This window comes from Phyllostomus hastatus, unplaced genomic scaffold, assembly GCF_019186645.2.
Source record: "Phyllostomus hastatus isolate PE091 unplaced genomic scaffold, TTU_PhHast_1.1 phas_contig_34, whole genome shotgun sequence".
Taxonomy (NCBI): Eukaryota; Metazoa; Chordata; class Mammalia; order Chiroptera; family Phyllostomidae; genus Phyllostomus; species Phyllostomus hastatus.
In genome coordinates, this window is record NW_025333857.1 from 11,333,201 (window position 1) to 11,355,101 (window position 21,901).

Genomic DNA, 21,901 nt, shown 5'->3' on the forward strand with positions numbered 1-21,901 from the left:
CTTTGGGTCATAAGGAGCTATTCTCACTTTCCCTAAAGCTTTAGACAGGGTGATAGCAACTAAGGTCCAGTCATTAATGATCATGGTTGACTGTGATGACCTTCCCCCATCAAGATTTCAATAAATGACATATACTATTTTCTTTATATAGGGAAATTATTACAGATTCTAGAGAATAAAATAAAAGATGAGATAGATGCACATGGGGGCTTGGTAAAGTTCTGTGAAAATTGGGGGATAATGTAAATGGTAGAATGGGATTTTTTTAAATGATTTTTTTTAAAGATTTTATTTATTTATTTTCAGAGTGGGACGGGAGGGAGATAGAGAGAGAGAAACATCAATGTGCGGTTGCTGGGGGTTATAGCCTGCAACCCAGGCATGTACCCTGGCTGGGAATCGAACCTGCGACACTTTGGTTCGCAGCCCGTGCTCAATCCACTGAGCTACACCAGCCAGGGCAGGATGGGATTTTTTTTAAGGAAAGAAAACTGTCTCTTTGTTTATTATTCTCATCTTACCTGTTTTCTCTTTTTAATGTTGCAGTGTGCAAAGATCCACCTTACAAAGTAGAAGAATCTGGGTATGCTGGTTTCATTTTGCCAATTGAGGTTTATTTTAAAAACAAGGTATGTAATCTTTACCCATTAATCTTTCAATAGAAGATCCCCATTAACCAAATGATATTTAAAATAGTTTTGATTCATAAGCACTTCCATCAGTAGAAGATTTTAAAATAAAAGTTAAATTTGTCTTCTAGGAATTTTGGCTATCGTTCCCCTTAATTATAAAGGAAGTGGCTAGAAAAAAGATGATTTCAATTATATAAAGTCAGATTATATGAATTATTGAGCATTCTTTTAAGAGAAGAATGATTACTATTTGAAAAAGAAGATTAATGTATGTTTGTAAAATAGAAAAGAGTAATTATGGTTTTTCAGTGAAATACTCCCTTTCTCATTTTCATATTTCTAAAATTTTTAGACTTGCAAAGAATAATCTCTCACCTTTTGTTCTTACCCACATGACATAAGTATACAATTATATCAACTTGAGATATTATGGATTCTACTGGATTTAAAAGCTTTCAACTATACAAATGTAGAAAAACACACAGACTAGAAAATATTGGACAAATTGCTCCACTTCTGTGGGCCTCACTTTTCTTTTCCAAAAAATTGGGATAAGATAAGAGTATCTACCTTACTAGGTGGCCAGAAGGATTAGATACTAAAGCTGATTATTCAGAATAATGCTTCATATATAAGTAAACACTTAGTAAATGATATGTTATGTTTAATCACAGTGTTCCTTCCATTTATTCCAAAGTACAGTTTCTAAAACTTGCCCAAAAGTGAGATAATTCACACATACCTCCTTTTTTGAAAGGAACCGAACTAATTTGAATGTCATATTAACCAAGCCAGTACTCCCATAAAGTATGATCCTTGCCAGCAGCATCAGCATCATCAAGAAGAGCAGGTTAGAAGTAAGATTCTCAGGCTTTACCCCATATCTCCTGAATCAGAATCTCTGGGACCGGGGCCTAGAAAAGTGCATATTTACCAGCCTTCTAGTTGATTCTCATGCACAGAGAAGTATGAGAACCACTGATACGCCACTCTTTAATGCTCAGTACCTTCCATTGCAACAGTGTCCCACTGGCTTTTTCAATGTGTTAAAGGCCCAGCAAAAATCTCTCTATGATTAAGAGATAATTCACTTTTAATTATATTATATAAAACTATCCTGAAGAATGTATGGATGACAGGGATAAATTTTTTCCCATATTTTTGTTTCTTTTTGAGCCCACCTCCTCATGTACTACATTCCTGGCACATCAGCCTCTCTACAAACCTGCTACCCATACCTGCATTAATTGTTTTGTTTTTTTTTAAATATTTGTATTTTGGGAGCTTGTTTGACAGTAACCCATTTCTGTATAGTTAAATATTTGAATGCTCTTCTGAGCCATTTAAATATGTTGCTTCGTTTATTAGGTTTACAAGAACTTTCGAGATGTAAGTAATTATTATTCCTAGTTTAAAGAAACGGAAACTGAGTCATTGAAAAATTGCATGGCTTGTTTAAGGCCAGTTTTTTAATATCATTTTATTCATCCTTAGAGTTTACTAAACTCTGTCTTAAAGAGTGAGCATCTATTACGATAATAGCTGATGAAAAAATTATTGTTCGAAGTTTTCATGGGAGGTGGGAGAAAGCAGCGAAGAGACCTCCACGTGATCGTGGAGGAGTCCTACCACTGTATATTAAGGCTGTCATCCTGTCTTGGTCTCATCTCTATCCCTGTGCTTTCCCTGCATCCAGATATGCTTGTTTTCATATTGCTTATTTATGTGAGATGTCAGAGTCAAAAGGGTGGTGGAGTGTCAGTGCTTCTTTTGAGTTTGTGTGTTTTCATTCTGTCTTCTGTTGTATTCGTGTTCAACAACTCCAGCCCATCTATGAGAATCGTGTGCTTCAGAAACTCTAAACCAAGAGGCGCATTAAAACATAATTGACTATAGCACTTAAGGTTTGAAAGGATCTCATACTTTTTTTTCCCTGTACTCAGAGAAAGTACCTGAGTAAATATTAAAGACTGAAACAGAATGAGGGGGGTAATTTGATGTTTCTAAAAGTAGATTTTCACCTCTAGAAAATGTATTAGCTTTATATATAATAAATACATGCTTTCTAGTTTGAACTTCCAGAAAGATCTTTTCTGATGAACACAGATTGACATAATATTGATGTTTGCTCTCTAAGAAATATATTCATTTGGCTAGAACACAAGTTTATGGGTACTTTTTCCTTACTCTGAAAAGTTTTTAAAAGAAAATTGCACTCAGGATTTATAGAAAGATAGCACTTTCTTCAGTTTCTACCCTTAATTTTATTGAAAAGTGATTTGTTGGTTTGTTTTAAACTATTGTAGACTACAAAATGATGTTATTTCATTCTTTTTCTTGTAAATAATTATATTCATCAACATTTTTATTCCTATAAAGATTATACAGCTATATATTCCTAGTAAAAGTGTCTAGACTCAAACTTAGTTTTTTTCCTTCAGATTCCATTTAATCATTGTTAACTATTTGATATAACCTCTCCATTTCCTTCCCATGCATTTGCGTAGATAAAATATATGTCAGTGTAGCCCTAGCTGGTGTGACTCAATGGGTTGAGTGCCTGCCTGAGAACCAAAGGGTTGCTGGTTTGATTTCCAGTCAGGGTGTATGCCTGGGTTGCGGACCAGGTCTCTGGTTGGGGCTTGTGAGAGGCAGCCGGTTGATGTATCTCACACATTGATGTTTTTCTCTTTCTCTTCCTCCCTTCCCATCTCTAAAAATAAATAAAATCTTAAAAAATATGTATGTCTGTGTAGATAGAGATTGACAGGAACACACTATATCATACTTTAGTACTTTTCTGTGACTTGGTTTAATTCACTTAGCAATATGCCTTTCCAAGTCAGTATTTTTAAATATCTGAGTGGTATTCCAGGGTAATAATATACTCTCATACAAATTGTTTCTACATTTTTGCTATTATAAACAGTGCTACCACAGACTTTTAAATTATTTATTAATACACATATTTGAATACTTATGTGTAAGAGAATTACTGGATCAGGCTATCATATGCATTTTGTGTGTTGGTAGATATTGTCAAAATGCCTTCCCAAAAGGTTTTGCCAATCTATATTCCAGATTAAAAGTCAGAAAACAGCCTTTCTTGTTTTTTAATTCTAAAGTGGTATGTAATGTTCTACAATTTAGAGGAAAGAAGGTAAGGGGAAAATGATCATAATTTAATGTGATAATTGCATTAATAAGGCAATGCTGTAAGAGGGATGTCTGATTCAGATTGGATTTGGAGAGTTAGGAAGACTTTTCAGAGGATATCATGCTTTAGCTGAGCCTCGAGTCATGAATTTGCATAAGTGGGTCAGGGAGGGAGGTACCTTGGGAGGGAAGACATATCAGGCATGGGGAACACTATATGTGAAAGTCAAAATGAATGAGGTAATGTGCATTAATGGGGAACTGCAAGTGCTTCAAAATTATAGAAGGATGAAGTGTAGTAAGAGAACAAATGAAATGCAGGAAAGGTATTAAAAGACTATGATGGTTATTCCAAGGAAATGGGATTTTTTGTCCTGTAGAAAATGAGAGAAAGGAAATCCTACCTTTTGCAACAACATGGTTGGAACTGGAGACTATTACACTAAGTAAAATAAGCCAGTTGGTGAAAGACAAATACTTTATGACCTCACTTACAACTGGAATCTAGTGAACAAAAGAAACTAATGAGAGAAATAGAACCAGAGACATGGAAACATGGAACAGACTGATAGCTATAGGAGATGATGGTGGGGAATGGTGGAAGGAAGGGGAAGGGACTAGTCAAAGAACATGTACTAATTACTCATGGACAAGGGTAATGGAGAGGGGATTGAGTGAAGGCAAGAGGGGTGGGCTGTGTGGAGGGGGACAAAAGGGAAAAATTGGGACAACTGTAATAGAATAAACAATAAAAAAGAAAATGATGAGTTATAAAGGGCTTTTATATCAATGAAAAAATGTAATCTGATTTTTGCATTAGAAGATCACTCTCTTGTCATTGTGGGAGGTAGAATGGACTAAATTCCAAAACAGGGAGGTGACCAGGTTAGGACTGGTGAAAGTCTAAACTAAGGCAGTGGTTATGCAACTGTAGAAAAGGGGATAGACTTCAGCTTTCCTGAGGAGGACTACAAAATAGGACTTAGAGAAAATTTGTGATGGGTGAGGGAGAAGGAAGAATAGGGGATGGTTTTGTATACTTTAACCTTGGCAACAAATTAGGATTTTTGTGTGCTTAGGTATAGAGTATAAATAGGAGAAGGGACAGATGAAGATAACTTCAGTTTAAGATAATGCATGGTGTTGCTGCAGGTCATCCCAGCAGAGATGTGAGTAGACTATGAAACACATGCATATGGCAGTGAAGTGAGAGTTGGGAGATACACACACACACACACACACACACACGTCTGATAAAAATAATGCCCCTATTTTATTACAAAATATTTTGTTACAAGATCATAAGCATGTAATTCTGTGACATAACAATATCACACTCAAGCATACATATGACATTTTAGGTGAAAGTTCAAATTAAAACTATAAATTATTATACCCATATTATTACCCTACCAACCACACTGAAGCAGGCCTTACTTCTGCTGGAAAATATATACACACACACATATATATATATACATATACATATACACATACATATACACATACACACATATTCATTCATTCATTCATGTAGGTGGAACTGACTCCCTGTGAATGAGTTCCATTTTCCTGGAGAACTTAACCAAAAGTTAAAGGACATGTATGAGTCAATGAAGAAAGAAGGCGAATTTGAAGAAGGCTGAGAAGGAATGCTAGTAAGTGTGAACAGGTAGTCAGGAGAGAATGGCATCTTGATGAAAGAGGGGAGCAGGTTTCCTGCAGATCGTTAGGAGAAGCGAAGAGGTAGTGAACAAATGAGAGGAGACTATGATTTGTGGGAGCTTGGGTGAGGAGGTGGAAACATTGAATTTGTAGAACATTCTGACAATTTCAGGTGCTCAGACTTTTGAGTCAAAAGAACTGGGTTGAAATCACCTTGTTTCATCATGTGTTAGTAATACAACAAATTCTTTTGAAGATAAATGTTGCTTTATTTGACTATATAATGTGCTAATGTATTAAAAAACCAGAAGCACCTGATACATTGCTGGTGAGATTTTAAAATGGTGCTGCCAGTCTGGAAAACCGTAAGGCAGTTCCTAAAACATGTTAAACATAAAATTACCATATAATAGAGTGAGCCAGAAATTGCACTTTTAGCTGTATCCTCAAAACAAATGAAAATACATGTTCATATTAAAAACTTATACACAAATATTCATTATGGCATTATTCATAATAGTAGTAAATAAAGTAGAAATGACCCACCTGTCTATCCTCCAATAAATGGATTTAAAAAACTGGTATTCCACACAATGGAATAATATTTAATCACAAAAGGAACTAAGTTCTGACATGTTATAGCATAGATGAACCCTGAAAATATCATGCTAAGTGGAAGAAGCCAGTTGCATAATATATTTTGTATGTATATTTTATGTACATTCATGCATTTACGTGAACTGTCAGAACAGATTACTCTGTAGAAACAGAAGATTAGTGGAACTGGGGGATGTTGGGTCTGGGGGAATGGAGAATGACTACTGTGTGTCTTAGGTTTATTTCTGGAGTGATGAAAACGTTCTGAAATTAGATGGTGGTGATAGTGTACATACTAAAACTCACTAAACTGTATATTTTAGAAGGGTGATTGTTATGGTTTGTGAATTATAGCTTTATGTCAATAAAACTATTATTTAAAACAAAATGGCAAAATTAACAACAATGAAAAATTATAATATTTTATAGGATTGGTTAATATCTGTAATACACAAGCAGTTTTTATGTAAAGTCACATAGCAAATTCCAAGTGCCTTAATCTGCAAAACAACTCGCCATTAATCCAAATGAAGTAAGTGTTAAATTTCATATTAGTTATTGTTATTATCCTCAGTCTTCATTTCACCATGGATGCTTAAGAATCAGTGTGTAGAGAGGTTTAAATGTTTAGCTAACTAAACATTTAGTTTAAGAGTAATGGCTCCAGAGTAGACAGACTCCCGGTTAAGATGGAGGAGTACGCAAACACAGCTCACCTCCTCACACAACCACATCAAAATTACTTCTAAACTATGGAACAACCATCACTAAGAACTGTCAGAAACCAAGTTGGATGAAAGTCTAAACTATGGACTAAATAAACCACATCCATCCAGGTAGGAGATGCAGAGACACAGAACAGGCTGGTCCCATACTCATATGCGGTGGATAAAACTTTGGGAAAGAATCTTGGGAGCAAGGAATCCCAGCACCACACCAGGCCCCCTAGCCCAGGGTTCCAGTGCCAGGAAGATAACCCCCCCCATAACATGTGGCTGTAAAAACCATCAGTGTTGGAGTTGGTGAAAGTAACTACTAGAATCCCAAGCAGTTCCTCTTGAAAAGTCCATACACAGATTTACTCAGACTCACCATGTCTGAGCTCCAGCAGTAGGGTGGCAACTTGAAAGTCGCTAGCAAAATATGGGGAGGAACTGAAGTATATGGCATCAGAGCAAGAGCCAGGGGACAGCTTTGACAGAAAGGCAAGCTGAGACCATTGTTCCTCTTCTGAGCCCTCCCCACACAGATCCAGTAGGCGGGGGCCATATCTGAGACTCCAGCAACCTGTCTAACATTGTTGCCCTGCTGTGGAGATCAGAGGAGGCTCTGCCCCACCCAATTTATCGGAGCAACCAAACTGTTAATAATGGCTTTTCCATATGAATGGCTGGTCTTGGCTCATTCTTCACAACTTCCTAAATTCTCTCAAACAAGCAACAGCAGGCCTCAGTGAGCCCTCATGCCTCTGTGAGCCCTCATACCTCTGGCTAAACAGCCCCAGGACCGGCACTAGCAGCAGCCAGCTTTGGATCACAGTTTGGCCTTACCTGGGGCCTCAAGCCCAGGACAAGTAGCAGCCATCTGCAGGTTGCTTTATAGCTTATGCAGGTGGGCCCAAGCAGCACACAGGCGGCAGTTGACCCTGGCCTATACCATTAAAGAAATCCCAGAACCTCTGAACCCAGGGTACAGCTATAGACCATGTTGGAGCACCACCACCCTGCCCCTGCACAGCTGATCCTCCACGGAGGGCAGAGTTTGATGGCCAGTGGTCACACCCAGTCCTTGCAGCTGACTGGCCTGGGAAACTCCCTGCTGTTGACCTGTCAACAGCAGTCAAGGTTCAACTACAAGAGGGGGATTACTTAGCCAACACAGAGAGTGCACCTCAAGCACCCTGTTTGGGTGAGAGGGGAGGCTGTGCCACCATAGGCTGTGACCCTATAGGACATCTACTACATTAGGCCACAGTACCAAGACACAGAGTCAAAGCAGCTCTAAGTAATACATAGAAACAAACACAGGGAGGCTGCCAAAATAAGAGACAAAGAAACATGGCCCAAATGAAAGAATAGATCAAAACTCCAGAAAAAGAATTTAACAAAAAGGAGATAAGCAATTTATCAGAGGCAAAGTTCAAAACACTGGTTATAAGGATGCTCAAGGAACTTAGTACTTCACTAAGGATCTTTTTAATAAAAAATATCCAGGCAGAAACATAGAGTACACTAATGAATATAAAGAACAATTTACAGAGAATCAACAGCGTGGATGAAGCTGAGAATCAAATCAATGATTTGGAACTTCAGGAAGCAAAAAACAACCAGGCAGAACAACAAGAATCCAGAAAAAACAAGGGTAGTGTAAGGAGCCAGAAGGAGAATAGAAAGAGCAAGAAATTGGAAATCTATTTGAAAAAATAATGAAAGAAACCTCCCTAATTTGGTGAAGGAAAAAGAAATGCAAGTCCAGGAAGCACAGAGAGTCTCAAACAAGATGGACACAAAGAGGCCCACTCCAAGACATATCATAATTAAAAGGCCAAAGGTTAAAGATAGAATCTTAAAAGCAGTGAGAGAAAAGCAGTTAATTAATTACTGATAGAGGAGTTCCCATAAGACTGTCAGCTGATTTTTCAAAAGAAACTTTGCAGCCAAGAAGGGATTGGTAAGAAATATTCAAAATCAGGAAAAATGGGGACCTACAGCCAAGACTGCCCTGCCCAGCAAAGCTATCATTTAGAATCAAAGGACAGATAAAGAGCTTTACAGACAAGAAAAAACTAAAGGTGTATATCATCACCTAACCATTACGTATGAAATGTTAAAGGGACTTATTTAAGAAAAAGAAGATGATTAAAACTATTAACAGTAGAATGGCAATAAACACACACCAGTAAACAACTAAATAAAAAAAAAACTAAGAACAGAAATAGAAGCATGTGTATGGAGAATGTTTTGATAGGTGTCAGATGGGAAGGGGATTTGGGGAAATGGGTGAAGAGGTGAGGGATTTAAGAAGCACAAATTGGTAGTCACAGAACAGCCATGGGGATGTAAAGTACATATAGGAAATGGAGTAGCCAGAGAACTTATATGCATGACCAATGGATATGAACAAAGGTATGTGGATTGCCTGAGGGAGTGGGAGGTACTGGGTGGGGGTAGCAAAAGTAGGAAAATTGGGACAACTTAAGAGCATAATCAGTAAAGTATAATTAAAAACAAAAAAAGAAAAAACAGCTCTGGCTGATGTGCCTCAGAGGATTGAGCACCAGCCTGCGAACCAAAGGGTCACTGATTCAATTCCTAGTCAGGCCACATGCCTGGGTTGTGGGCCAGGTCCCCAGTAGGATGCCCATGAGAGGCAACCACACTTGGATGTTTCTCTCCCTTTCTTCTCCCTACCTTCCCATCTGTCTAAAAATAAAATCTTTAAAAATATTTTTTAAATGCTAAGGAAAATAAATTTCTAAAAAAAAAAGATAAAAGTAGAACTTTGGTATGGAATTTTAATTAATGTGTTCTTTTGGATATGAAACTATTTTGTCCTTCCAGTTTAGGAAAAATGCCATTATTTTATTCATTTTACAGACATTTGTCGCTTTTCTACTACGCATAGGCACTAAACTGGCTGTTGAGGATATAGTGATGATTCAACCATTGTTCCTACTTTCAAGAATCTTATGATCTATCAGAGTAAAGGGAGAAAATTAGAAAACAGTTATTCTAAAATGTGACATGGATAAGAGAGATGCATGCCACCTAGGAGAGGCAGTGAGGAGTTGGGATGGGAGGAATGGAGGTAGCCAATGAAGGTAGTAACATAAAGCAAGAGTGGAAACCAGAGTTAACCAACCCGATAAATACCAGGAACCAACAGTAATGTGTTGCCAGGTCATCAGATGAGTGAAAAGAATATGGTAAGATAAGAAGCCAAGAGCCAGATTAGGAATGTCCTTACATGGCATTCGTGTGAGGTTAAATTTTTATCCTAATGTTAATTAGAAGCTGTTAAAATTTTAATCAAGTATGAAAATGGATAGATTTTTCTGTCATATACTAGATAATTTTGAAGTCTGAATGAAGGAAAAATTGAAGATAATCTGTCTTGAAGTATGAAGACCTACTATAGAAAGGAGTTTATAGGAGTTTGGGCAGTGAGTAAGAGAATAATAGTGTCAACCCATGGTTATTGATACCAGTTCAATGCCAGTGGAAATCCCCAATTTGGGGTACAGTGAGGAAGGAAACTATTCAGTGCTCAACAGCTCTACTTTGCTGCCCGCTGGGCTGTTTGTGCTGCACTGGTCTGCTCCACTCTGCTTTGTCCTGCTCCTTTCTGTGCCAGTCTTTTCTGGTTTGTGCTGGTCTGCTCCACTGTGCTCTGGGGAGACATCTTTGGTGTTTAGCTCAGTCAGAGAAACAGTCTTCTGTAGAAAGGGAAAGTGTGCTCCCATAGCCAGAGGGGAACTGGTGTATATAGACGGAAGTCCTCATGCCTGGTTCCTGATTCAACTGTCCTCATGCAAATCTGGACTCAGTTCTTGCAGTTTGATCCAAAAGGCACTTTCCCGATTGGTCAGAATGGAGCTTCTGTGATTGGTAGGTGAAGATGTTGTTGGGGCTGTAGCTGCACAGCTCTGATTCAGTGAGGAAAGCCTCCGTCCTATTGGTTGAAATAGATTCAAGAAACTTATTTACATGGGCTGGCTCAGATGGCAAAACCACAGTGCAGGTAGGAGTGCAGTGCAGAGACAGGCAGTGCAGTGCAGAGGCAGGCAGTTCAGTCTTGTCTCTGAAGTCCAGTTTGTGTGAGGCTGCTGTATAGAAATGACTGATAGGCTGTTGTTTTTAAAAATATGAGCCCAGTTCGCCACTGGGAGCCCTTCTTAATAGGTGTCTTCTTTCTCAGGGTCCACAACGGTATGGATTAGAGGGCTTCAAGAAATATTTAGGAGAGAGAATGGCAGGAGTTGATAATGGGTATGGGAAGGTAGAGTAAGAATGGGAAGGAGTAATTTCAGGGGTGTCTTAGGTTTCTAGTTGGATGGCTGAGTTGCTGGTGTCATACCACTTGAAAGCTTGCAGGAACGATGATAAGTTCATTGTTTTTGGTTTCCCCTTAACGTAAGAAACTAATTTATCAGGTGTTTCCATTTTGCTTTGTAGATAATTCTGTGGTATTTTCCCCCCAGTATTTCTTTGACATAATAGCTCTTAGATGTCTGAGTCTTTTCTGTTCCTTATGAAGAGTAAATCTTTGCTTTCTAAATTTCTGTTTATGCCTAACTCTCTCTTTTCTGTCTCAATTTTTTTCAACCTCTAGGAAGAACCTAAGAAAGTCCGCTTTGATTATGACTTATTCCTGCATCTTGAAGGCCATCCACCAGTGAATCACCTCCGCTGTGAAAAGCTAACTTTCAACAACCCCACAGAGGAGTTTAGAAGAAAGTTGCTGAAGGCAGGAGGGGTGAGTGGCACTGTCTTGTGAAAAGCCTTCCAACAGAAAATTAGTTGCTAGTGTGTTGAGAAGTATAATGATGTTTTGAGAGAGGTAAAAGAGATTAAGTACCATAAAGGCTTAACTATAGACAGATTCCTGGTTTGCGATAAAGAGATAAGCAAGCAATAACATTTTAAGTAGGTATGAGCATGAATTTACACTGTTGGTTAGAAAAGCCTTACAGTCTATACAGTTCAAATTTATTTAAACAAAAAGCCTAAACCAATAAAATGTCATCAATCAAGAAAAGAACAATATCTGAACTTTCTTATATTAATCTATAGAAACTTTTGGGTAAAGTTGAAAATAACATTAAATATTATATAAAAAGGAATTATTGTCCAAGCATTCATGATCAAAATTAATAGGAAAGGTGTATTCATTCATATTACATGCTTGGGTAATTTAAATACTTATTTATGTTTGTTTAAATTGCATGTAGGTAAAAGATGGATTTTCCTTTTTAAGATAACAGTAACAGGTGTGGTAAATTTTTGCCTATGTGATTTGTCTAGGATGGGGAAAATTTGCTTAAGTGATTTTTTTTACTAACATTAAACAATATGAAATGTTTATTGCACCTAAGTCAGCTGACAGACACTATTGACGGGTCAACATCTGCTTTACACTTGTGCCATTGCATCACCAGCCTCTACTTTAGATGCACTTCTGTGTCATCTTATGTTGGCAGTTCAGACCCCATACAATGTTGAAATGTGTTTGTTACTGTAGAATTTCATTCACTTTGTTTTTCTGGAAGGTTTTTGATAGTTTTGTATTCATGAAATTCCCATTATATATAAGCACATGTAGATCACTGATAAAATCTACCTGAGGGAGTTGTAGGAAGGTGTTGGGTTTTGCATAGCACAGAAGTTCCTTCCCTTTATGGGGTTATGGACAATCACTTTGAGAACTTCAGCAAAGCTGTGGACCTGCTCTTAATTACCCATAAATATAATTGTGTAAACATTTTGGGTTATAGGGGACCCCTGAAATTCATTTTGGAGGGTTCTATCTTGTCAAGCTCCTCTCCTTTCAGTTAAACTACTACTATGCATTTGAGATATTGCAAGTATTCAATGCTTTTACCACATTTCATTCAGCACTGTGCTATGTTGGTAGATTGTGGGTTAAAGAGGTGATTGAGCCAACTTTGGAAATGGACCACCATTTGTAATATTTTATGGGGAAATTTATCTTCATGAAGAAATGGACTTTTGTAATACAACTCATTTTATTTTTTAAAATTAAATGTATTGCCATGACATTGGTTAATAAGATTATGTAGTTTTCAAGTGTACAATTCCATGATTCACCAACTGTATATTCCATTGTGTGCTCACCACCCAAAGTCACATCTTCTGTCACCATATATTTGACCTCCTTTACTACATCCCTACCCTCTGAACATGCCTGATCTTGTCTTACCTCAGAAGCTAAGCAAGGTTGGCCTTGGTTAGGACTTGGATAGGAGACAACTCATTTTAAAGTTAAGGATTTACTATATATTTATTAAGGAAATGCTGCTGCTTCTTTTTTTTTTCTGAATCCTCACTTGAGGATGTTTGTTTCTTTTTTAAAATTGATTTGAGAGAGACAGAGACAGAGAGAATGAATCATCAATGTGAGAGAGAAACATCGATCAGTTGCCCATCACATGCACCCTGACCGAAGATCCAACCTCTTGGTGTATGGGACAACACTGCAACCAACTGAGAAACCCAGCCAGGGCTATGCTGCTTCTTTTTTTAATGATAAAAAGCAACTCTATTTTATTTTTTTTTATAGTTACCAAGAGCACAGTGTTGATGCTATTTATCTTTGGCTATGCCCTTAAAAATGAACTGGTACATTTTAAATCCTAGTTCTCATCATTTTTCTTTTTATGAGGGTGGCATTTTACACTTCTGATTATTCCTCTCGGGTATGCAGTTAGGTAGGTAATTGGAGCATGTGAATTACAGAACTTGAGTACATTAGGCTTCTGATAAGGGTCACAGGAAAAAGTAAATATGACACAAGAACTTTTTAAAACAATCACTTAGTCCCAGAGTACTCAAGGATTGCTTGTGAGCTGGAGAAGAGGTTACAGGTCATTGATAGTGCAGTGGAGTGTAGCACTGCCTCCTGATAAGGTCTCTAGTAGATTTCTGTCTCCTACCAGACTTAGTCTTTATCTCAGAATTATCTCCTTGATTTCCAACTTTTCTTTGTGTGTTTAAGTGCTATTTGAACCCTGCAGATTTTTTTCCTATTAGACTTAGATTATGTCTTGACAACTCTACATAATAAACTGAAATGTGGAATATTCAAGCACACTAGTTATTTGACATAAATTCTTTAAGGGATGGATTCCAGTGAATTTTTTAGTAAAATTAAAATTTAAAAATTAATTCAAATAAAAGTAATCCTATAGATTCTTTTCATTTTATATGGGAAGATTAGTCTTTTATGGAAATGTCTATAGACTACTAAATACTTTCTTAAAATCTTACCTAGATTTTTGGCTACCTCATATAATTTTTATCTGATATTTAAATATTTATTATTGTCTCAGTATTAATGGAGCTTATCATTGTGTCACTGACTTATGAACCATTTTGATTTTATTAGAAAATTTTTCAGCTTTATTTATTAATAAATAAATATAATTGAGATATAATTGATATTATTATATCAAGATATAATCGAGATATAAGATATATCGAGATATAATTGATGCATAACATTATATTAAGTTTAAGGCATACAATGTGTCGATTTGATAAACTTATATACCTCTACCATGTCATAATTACCCTTTCTAGTTTGTGGTGAGAATATTTAAGATATACTTTCTCAGCAGATATGAAGTATGTAATTCAGTAGTATAAACTATCATCACCATACAGGACATTAGATCCTCAGGACTTAATCATCTCAAACTGGACATTTGTACTCTTTTACCAACACCCCTCTTTTCCTCCATCCACTGGTAACTGCCATTCTAGTTTCTGTTTCTATGAGTTTGGCTTTTTTAGATTCCAATATAAGTGATATATAGTATTTTACTTCTCTGTTTGCCTTTCATTTAGCATAATGCCCTCAAGGCTGATCCATGTTGTTGCAAATGGCAGGGATATCCTTCTTTCTCTGGCTGAATAATACTTTATTTATTTCTGCATGTGTACGCACACACAGCCCACATCTTTATCTTTTCATCTGTTGATGGACACTTAGGTTGTTTCCATGTCTTGGATATTATAATACTGCAGTGAACACCAGAAAAAGAGATATTGTTTTAGTGTCCTGTTTTTATTTCCTTTAGATATATACCTGGAACTGGATTGCTGAATCATATGGTGGTTCTATTTTTAATTTTTTTTAAAGAGATAATCTTTTTTAAGATTTTATTTATTTATTTTTAGAGAGGGAAGGGAGGGAGAAAGAGAGAGAGAGAGAAACATCAATGTGCGGTTGCTGGGGGCCATGGCCTGCAACCCAGGCATGTGCCCTGACTGGGAGTCAAACCTATGATGCTTTGGTTCACAGCCTGCGCTCAGTCCACTGAGCTACGCCAGCCAGGCTATTTTTAATTTTTACAGGAACTTCCATATTGTTTTCCATAGTAGCTGTACCAATACACAATCCCACCCACAGTCCACAAGTGTTCCATTTTCTCTGCTTCCTCAGGAGCACTTACTATCTCTTGTCTTATGGTAATAGCCATTCCAACAGGTATGAGGTGGTATTTTATTGTTTTGATTTGCCTTTTTCTGATTAGTGACATTGAACATCCTTTCATGTACTTTTAGCCTTCTGCATGTCTTCTTTTTTTAAAAAAAATGTCTGTTTAGTTCCTCTGTCCATTTTTAAATCAGATTGGGGTTTGTTGTTGTTGTTTTGCTATTGTGTTGTAGGAATTTTTATATATTTTGGATATTAACCCCTTATCAGATATATGATTGGCAAATATTTTCTACCATGTCATAGTTTGCCTTTTCATTTCGTTGATGATTTTCTTTGCTGTGCAGAAGCTTTATAGTTTGAGGTAGTTCTACTTGTTTATTTTTGCGTTTTTGCCTTTTGTTTTTGGTGTCTGTTAGAAATATTCTTCATGACTCTGTCTCTTCAGATAAACCTTATTTTTCCACTGGATTTTGGGGTGAGAAAGGCGGTGGTGCTGTGTTTCTTATACCTAACCACTGCATCTGTGACATAGAGATGTATATATTCTACCTTTGAAGGAAAAAAATTAATCCTCTCTTCATATGTGAAGTTATGTGTGAAGTTATTGTGTGCAGCTTGAGGCATAAGTAGAGTACACTTACTGTTTTGGCTTTGGTTTTTTCTCTTGTACTTCTTTAAGCCAAAAGTACATAGCACTATTAAAAGTTGAACTTGGCTTTTCAAGAGATCAGAAAGGTTGTTTTTAGAGTTGGAATCATCCTAGAAAAATGCTTTCAGCTCTTAGAAAAAAAATGATTCCAAAGAATGTTTTGCCAGAAGAATCTTGAATAATTGCAAATTTTTTTTTACTTCAAAGTCTATAAACCTATAGCTAAATGACAACCTTTTTTTGGTCAATAACATTCTCTTCTTTTCAGTGGATTTTTAAAAAACGCAATGTTTTTCTAAATAGTCTCAGAGAAATTTTGGTGTACTTCATCCTTGGAACATATGCACCCAGTGTTCTTCTGTTGCACAACTCCCTGTATTCAAGATACCCTTGCTCTAAAAGGAAAACTTTTGTGGGAGGGGCGTATTTGGATTTAAGCACAGTTTTCTGAGAATATTGAAATACAGAATGATTTCATTTACATAACCCTGAAGGTAGTTTCCTCTATGAGAGAGACCTTATTGGAGTTACCAGGGAAGTTGTAGATTTGGTTTAGGATCTAGCTCCTGTCAAACCTTGAGTAAGAAAAAGACAGAAGGTAGGGGTTAGGAAATGGAAAAGAACAACCCGCGAGCTTTTGGGAGGAGATTGCATTTAGAGATCTTATTTTTTGGTTGGTAGGACGGGTGGAGGATAGTGAGCAATAAACGTTTGAGGGCAGTCTTGATATAATCTGTTTGTTCTTGAATTTTAAGCAGAAGGGCCAAGTGTACTCCATGGAGAAGCACCTCTCATTTGCATTGAGATATTTCTGTCTGCTTTTTAAAACCGGAACTGAGAATCCTTTTAGAGTGATTTTCACATATATTCTTCAGGATATCAGGATTTTTTGTAAAGGGTTTATGATTACAATGGATTATTTTTCACTCTGGTTACTTGATCTTCTTAGTAACTGAAATTCGGTCTTAACAAAAAACTGCAGAAGGGTTTGACATCTATTATACTTGATTGAAAGAGGATAGGTTTCTCTTTTGGGTACTGGCAAAGTAAAAATAGATAAGTGTATGGCATATAACTAAAACTTGTCATTCTACGGACTCATGACTCCAGGTTTCCTGTTGGGAGGGAGGGTGATACAATTGGAAAAGTTTTGAAATCAGGCAGATTTGAGTAAAAATTTCATTTTTTGTCATCTTTTAGCTGAATAAAGTTATTACATCTTTTTGAATCTTAGTTCGTCACCTGTGAAATGGACGAGGCTGTTTTCCTTTTCGGGAATGTGTAACCATGGTGTGGAACACAGGAGATACCCAGCCCCTTGGTTCCTTTTCCTTTGATTGATGGTTTAAAAAAACCACCAGATCTTTAACCACTTTTCTATTAAAAACTTAAAGGTACAGTGAAAAAGGTTTGCTATTGTATTTAGTGTAAGCTACAGTAGACATATTCACAGGAAAACATTGTTACCACTGATTAGTGTGATCAGCACATTGATGGATTTGTATTAGGATTAAAGATTAGCCTATGATGTCTCTCTTCAAGGAATTTAATTCTGACTATATTTTGTTTGTATAACATGAAACACAGATCTGTTTGGAATATCATTTTTTAAGATAAAAGTTTTCACTACAGAAATGATTCATTCTTACCATTGTTCTTAATTGTAAATTTCTGAAAGATTAAAGGCTTCTGAAAGCCAGAAGATTTCCTAAATTGTATGGCAGCAAGGTAGTCGCATCCTTGTGTTTCTATGAAAAAAGTACAAAGGGGCAAGCATCTTGAGTGAACTGAATTTATGTTACAACTGCTGCCCCTGCCTCCCCCGCCCCTTTTTTTTGGCCTGGAAATCAAGTAGTCTGCTTTGGTTCCATTGTTCTTTATGGAATAGAGGTAGGGTGTGGTGGCTCCCCGACTTTTTTTGTTCTTTTTTTCCTCAATTAAACAGGGCAAAGTCTAAACATGTTGTTCAGTCTATTTCTGAATCACTGGCAAGCAGTTAATTTTAAGGACTGAAAATTAAAACTAACCAGCAGTTGTTTAAACTAGGGTTTCTATAGGCAGAAATCCAATTCTGTTCAGACACCACCTGTTTCAATAGGACGTCTCAGACACCCATTTGGCAAGATATGCTGGAGGAGACATGGGGAACATGCTTTCAGTCTGTGCTAAGCCTGCAGCATAATGCAGTCCTGTTTTTCAGAGTGACAGTTGCCTTTATATATGGTATGTTTTTGCAAGGAATAAATTGGAATCTTTCTGAAACTCTGCTTATTGTAAAGTGGAATTCAAGTCCACAGTGGAGCCCCAACAAGGGGTTTTGGTTATTGAAGAGCCAAAGGCATCTTATGATAGGGGACTTTCACTAATGCTGCCGCTCTGTCAAGCCATCTGAACATGGCATTTTATCACAGGGTTCTGGAATTAATCTTGTGTCGGGTAGTTTACAATTTCCTTTTAAAGAGGAGTTTAGAACCCTTCTAATTTATAAACAGTACAGATCATTCTTTCTCCCATTAAAATTTTAATTTTTTAAACTAAATGCACATAATACAAAATAACATACAGTGAGTTGAATCTTCCTTCAGGTCACCGAAGAAGCTATATTGAATAATCTTTTACATAGTTCTTTGTGCCTATGGATGGCTGTATCTAGGGGGTAAACTCCTGGGAGTAAAATTGACTCCAAGGCAAAGTGGAATTTAAATTTTGATAGACATTTACAAATTGCCTGCCAAAGAAGTTACACTACTTTATGCTTGCATCAACAGTGTAAGAGAATATCTACTTCTCCACACAGTACTTTATGAAAAAATTTTCCCCAATCTGATGAGTGAAAATGATACCTCATTTTTAATTCACATTTCTCTTAGAGCTATGATGAACATCTTTTCATATGTTTAAAAGTCATTTTCATTTCCTTTCAAAGACCACATTTTAATGTATGTTAAATGGGAAATATTCTCAGTACTTTAGTTTAGCTTAAATTTATGAGTACTCTTCCCACATATTTACATTTGGAAAGGTTACAAAAAGATACGGAAGCCTCTTTAACCAAGGTCTTTGTCCTCAGGCTTTCTTCAAAGTGTAACAAATTATGTTCTTCGGAACTGATTTGTCAAGACTTTGGTTTCTAAAAATATAAGTGGCTTTTGTGGCAAACTCATCTTAGCAGTGCCCAGAGATGGATGGATGGCTTCTTACTTTAAAGATGACTCAAAAAAATAATACATAAAAGATTATTTTAGTGGCTGTTACTAAACAGCTTCATTGAACTTTTGGATATTGGTTTTTCGACAAGTATGCTTTTTTGTTATTTTCAGATATCTATCATCCTGTAATCTTCTGCCCCCCAAAATAAAAGGATGCTGCTGTTTTTCACCAGCACTGATAAAGGTGATTTATTTGAATAAATGTAAGATTGATCAGGCAGCCTCATTTATTTGGTGGTTTCTCACCAAATAAGAGAGTTGAGGCTAATTTTCTGTTATATTTGGTATTCTCTCCTTTCTATATCTTTGGTTTTTTCCTCCTCATCCTACTCCCAAAATTAAACCATGAAAGTAGAAGATACATATAAATGATAAATAGGGTGTCGGAGTTGTAAGCCTTTACTCCATATGTAACATTGATCTCACAAATTTTTAAGGTAGTAGAAAGTTATTTAAGTCACTCAGCATATTTTTAATTGTTTTGTGGTTTAATGTCTTCTGAATGTCAGTCACATAAGTTGATTGCAGGATGGTTCCTGACTTTTGAAAATCTGCACCAAAATCTACCTGTGTTATAAAGTAGTCTTCCTGCCTTCTCAGTGAACCTATTTACCTTTTCAGTAAGAAGGGGAAAAATAAGGGCACTCTCTTCACTCAGTGCAAAGCTCAGACACTTTCACTGCATACACTGAGCAAAGGCTAAATGAAAAAGATACGAAATAGGTCAATGTTCCTAGGAATGTGTCCTAGGAAGAGTTCTGTTGTGCATTTAAGTTGTCAGTATTGGATCGTGTGCCATGTTTCTAGTGGCTCGTCTCTCAAGAAGAGCAGTTTAGCTGCTGATATGTAGGGGGCTTAACTTAGTCTTAAAAGAAAATGCTGTGTTATCTGAAATAAAACCACAACTTAACTCTGTCCCCTGGCTCCTGCCCCCAAAGTACAAAAAGCTGAGAAAGTAAGAAGGACTTAGAAAAGAAAACAAATGAAAGGATGTGAATCTTGGAGAATTTCAAATAAAAAATGAATAATTCTTTCTCTTTTCAAATACAAAAATATTGCCACTGAAAGCTGTTGGTTCGGTTTCTTTCTCCCTTGTGGGCTCAGATAGTTCATTACGCACATGTCTGAAAGGCACCTCCAAAGCTTATCTAATCTGTCCAAGTCTGTTCCCTTACTCCTAGGATGGTAAAGGAGCTGCGTGTGAGAGCAGCTGTCTGTTTTGACTGTCCCCATTGGATATTATTTGGGGAGATTAATCTATAACATAAGTAAAAAACAATTTAGGGGATAGTGGGTAGAGAAGGGGGAGAGAAGCTATGGTTAACATTTTATTTTCTGAGTTTTTCTTGTACAAATTCTGAGAAAATCTGACAGTGATCAGGATCTGAAGGTAGCAAGTTAAAAATAAATGCCTGAGACTCTTGAAATAGATACTTGTGTTCCGTTTTCGAGGAGAGGATAAATGGTAGGTGGTTTAATATAATGATCCCCACAAGGGACACAGTCCTAGCGATATAAACATAGTAAATGTTTGATTTGAAATCTGAAGGCACAAATTCAATTCTTGGATCTGCTGCTAATTTACCTCAGTCTGTAGGTTGGTATAAATCTAAAATAGGAATAATATCTCCTTCCTCCCACTTCAAATTATTAAATAAAATGTTGGTACATGGTTAAGCAGTCAACAAATAATCATTTTACTTACTGAAATGACCCCTTTTTATTTCCTACATGTTTTTATATGCTTTCATTTATAACATGATTTTTGTTACCTAGAAAGACGAAAATGAAGGAGATCTATTCTGAGTTGTTGATATAATAATGGTGCGCTACTAAAAAGAACGTATTTTAGCCTTAAGAAGGAATTAATTTTATTTGCTTAATTTTGAAATAAATATGTGCTAACTTCAGAAGTACATAGACTTTCTAAATAAGCAAAAAGGAGAAAATAAATTATTATAATCCCTGCAGTAACTATAACTTTTGTAGTTTACATTGTATTTTTTATACAAGTAGGATCCCATGAAATTTTTTATATAATATATTAAATGTAAATTGCTTAAGTTTTAAACTCTGTTACCTTATTTTTGTTCTTCAAAAACATGTTCTCACACTTCAGAGGATTGATGTGAAAATTTTGGTGGTTAGGAAGTTACTAGTAATCTGTTCTTTGTTTTTTATTTGTATTTTTTAAAGAATTTGTTATTGTTTTTATTGTTTTCACCTTATGGTCCTCAGTTTCTCAAAATTAAAGTTACTAGCTTAAGGCCTAAAGAATGTAAATGACACTAGGAAAAAGAGAATTTGAGATTGTTTCTTAATGTTTCTGAAAATGCAGAGGTGTGATGGTCTAGTTGTGTGTGTGTGTGTGTGTGTGTGTGTGTGTGAGTGATTGTATGGGCCATGTTAGATCTTTCTTTGGAAAAACATATTTTAATATAGATCATTGTAGGTATAGATTTTGTAACTTGTTTTTGTAGATTTTGTAAATGTCATTCTCACCTTTCCTCCCCTTGTAGGGACCTGTGGGTAGTACAAAGTGATTAAATACAAAAATGCTTCATTAATGGAAACATTGAGTAAAATAAGGATGCCCCATCCATAACCATAGTCCCTTCAACCATAATTAGAGTGAAAATGGAGGTATAATAAAAATCTTGTTAGTTTCATGAATTTCCATCTTAAATTCAACTCTTAGAGACTCAGGTAGATTTGGGTGACTTATATTGACAAAAGTCTATGTGAATGGTGTCTGTGGTGTCTTTAGGCAAGTTAGAAATAAGTACCTCCATTTCTTTTTACCCCATAAAGCC

General features: G+C 36.4%; 1 protein-coding gene across 2 annotated transcripts in view; it reads left to right on the forward strand.

Annotated features, from left to right (window-relative positions):
- The window catches only part of MLLT3 (MLLT3 super elongation complex subunit), a 267,938-nt gene that overhangs the window by 153,144 nt on the left and 92,893 nt on the right, over positions 1-21,901 (forward strand). For both annotated transcript variants that reach the window (XM_045840142.1, XM_045840143.1), the window contains exons 3-4: positions 547-629; positions 11,382-11,525. In XM_045840142.1, coding sequence (XP_045696098.1) covers positions 547-629; positions 11,382-11,525 — 227 coding nt within the window. The remainder of the gene's footprint in view (positions 1-546; positions 630-11,381; positions 11,526-21,901) is intronic.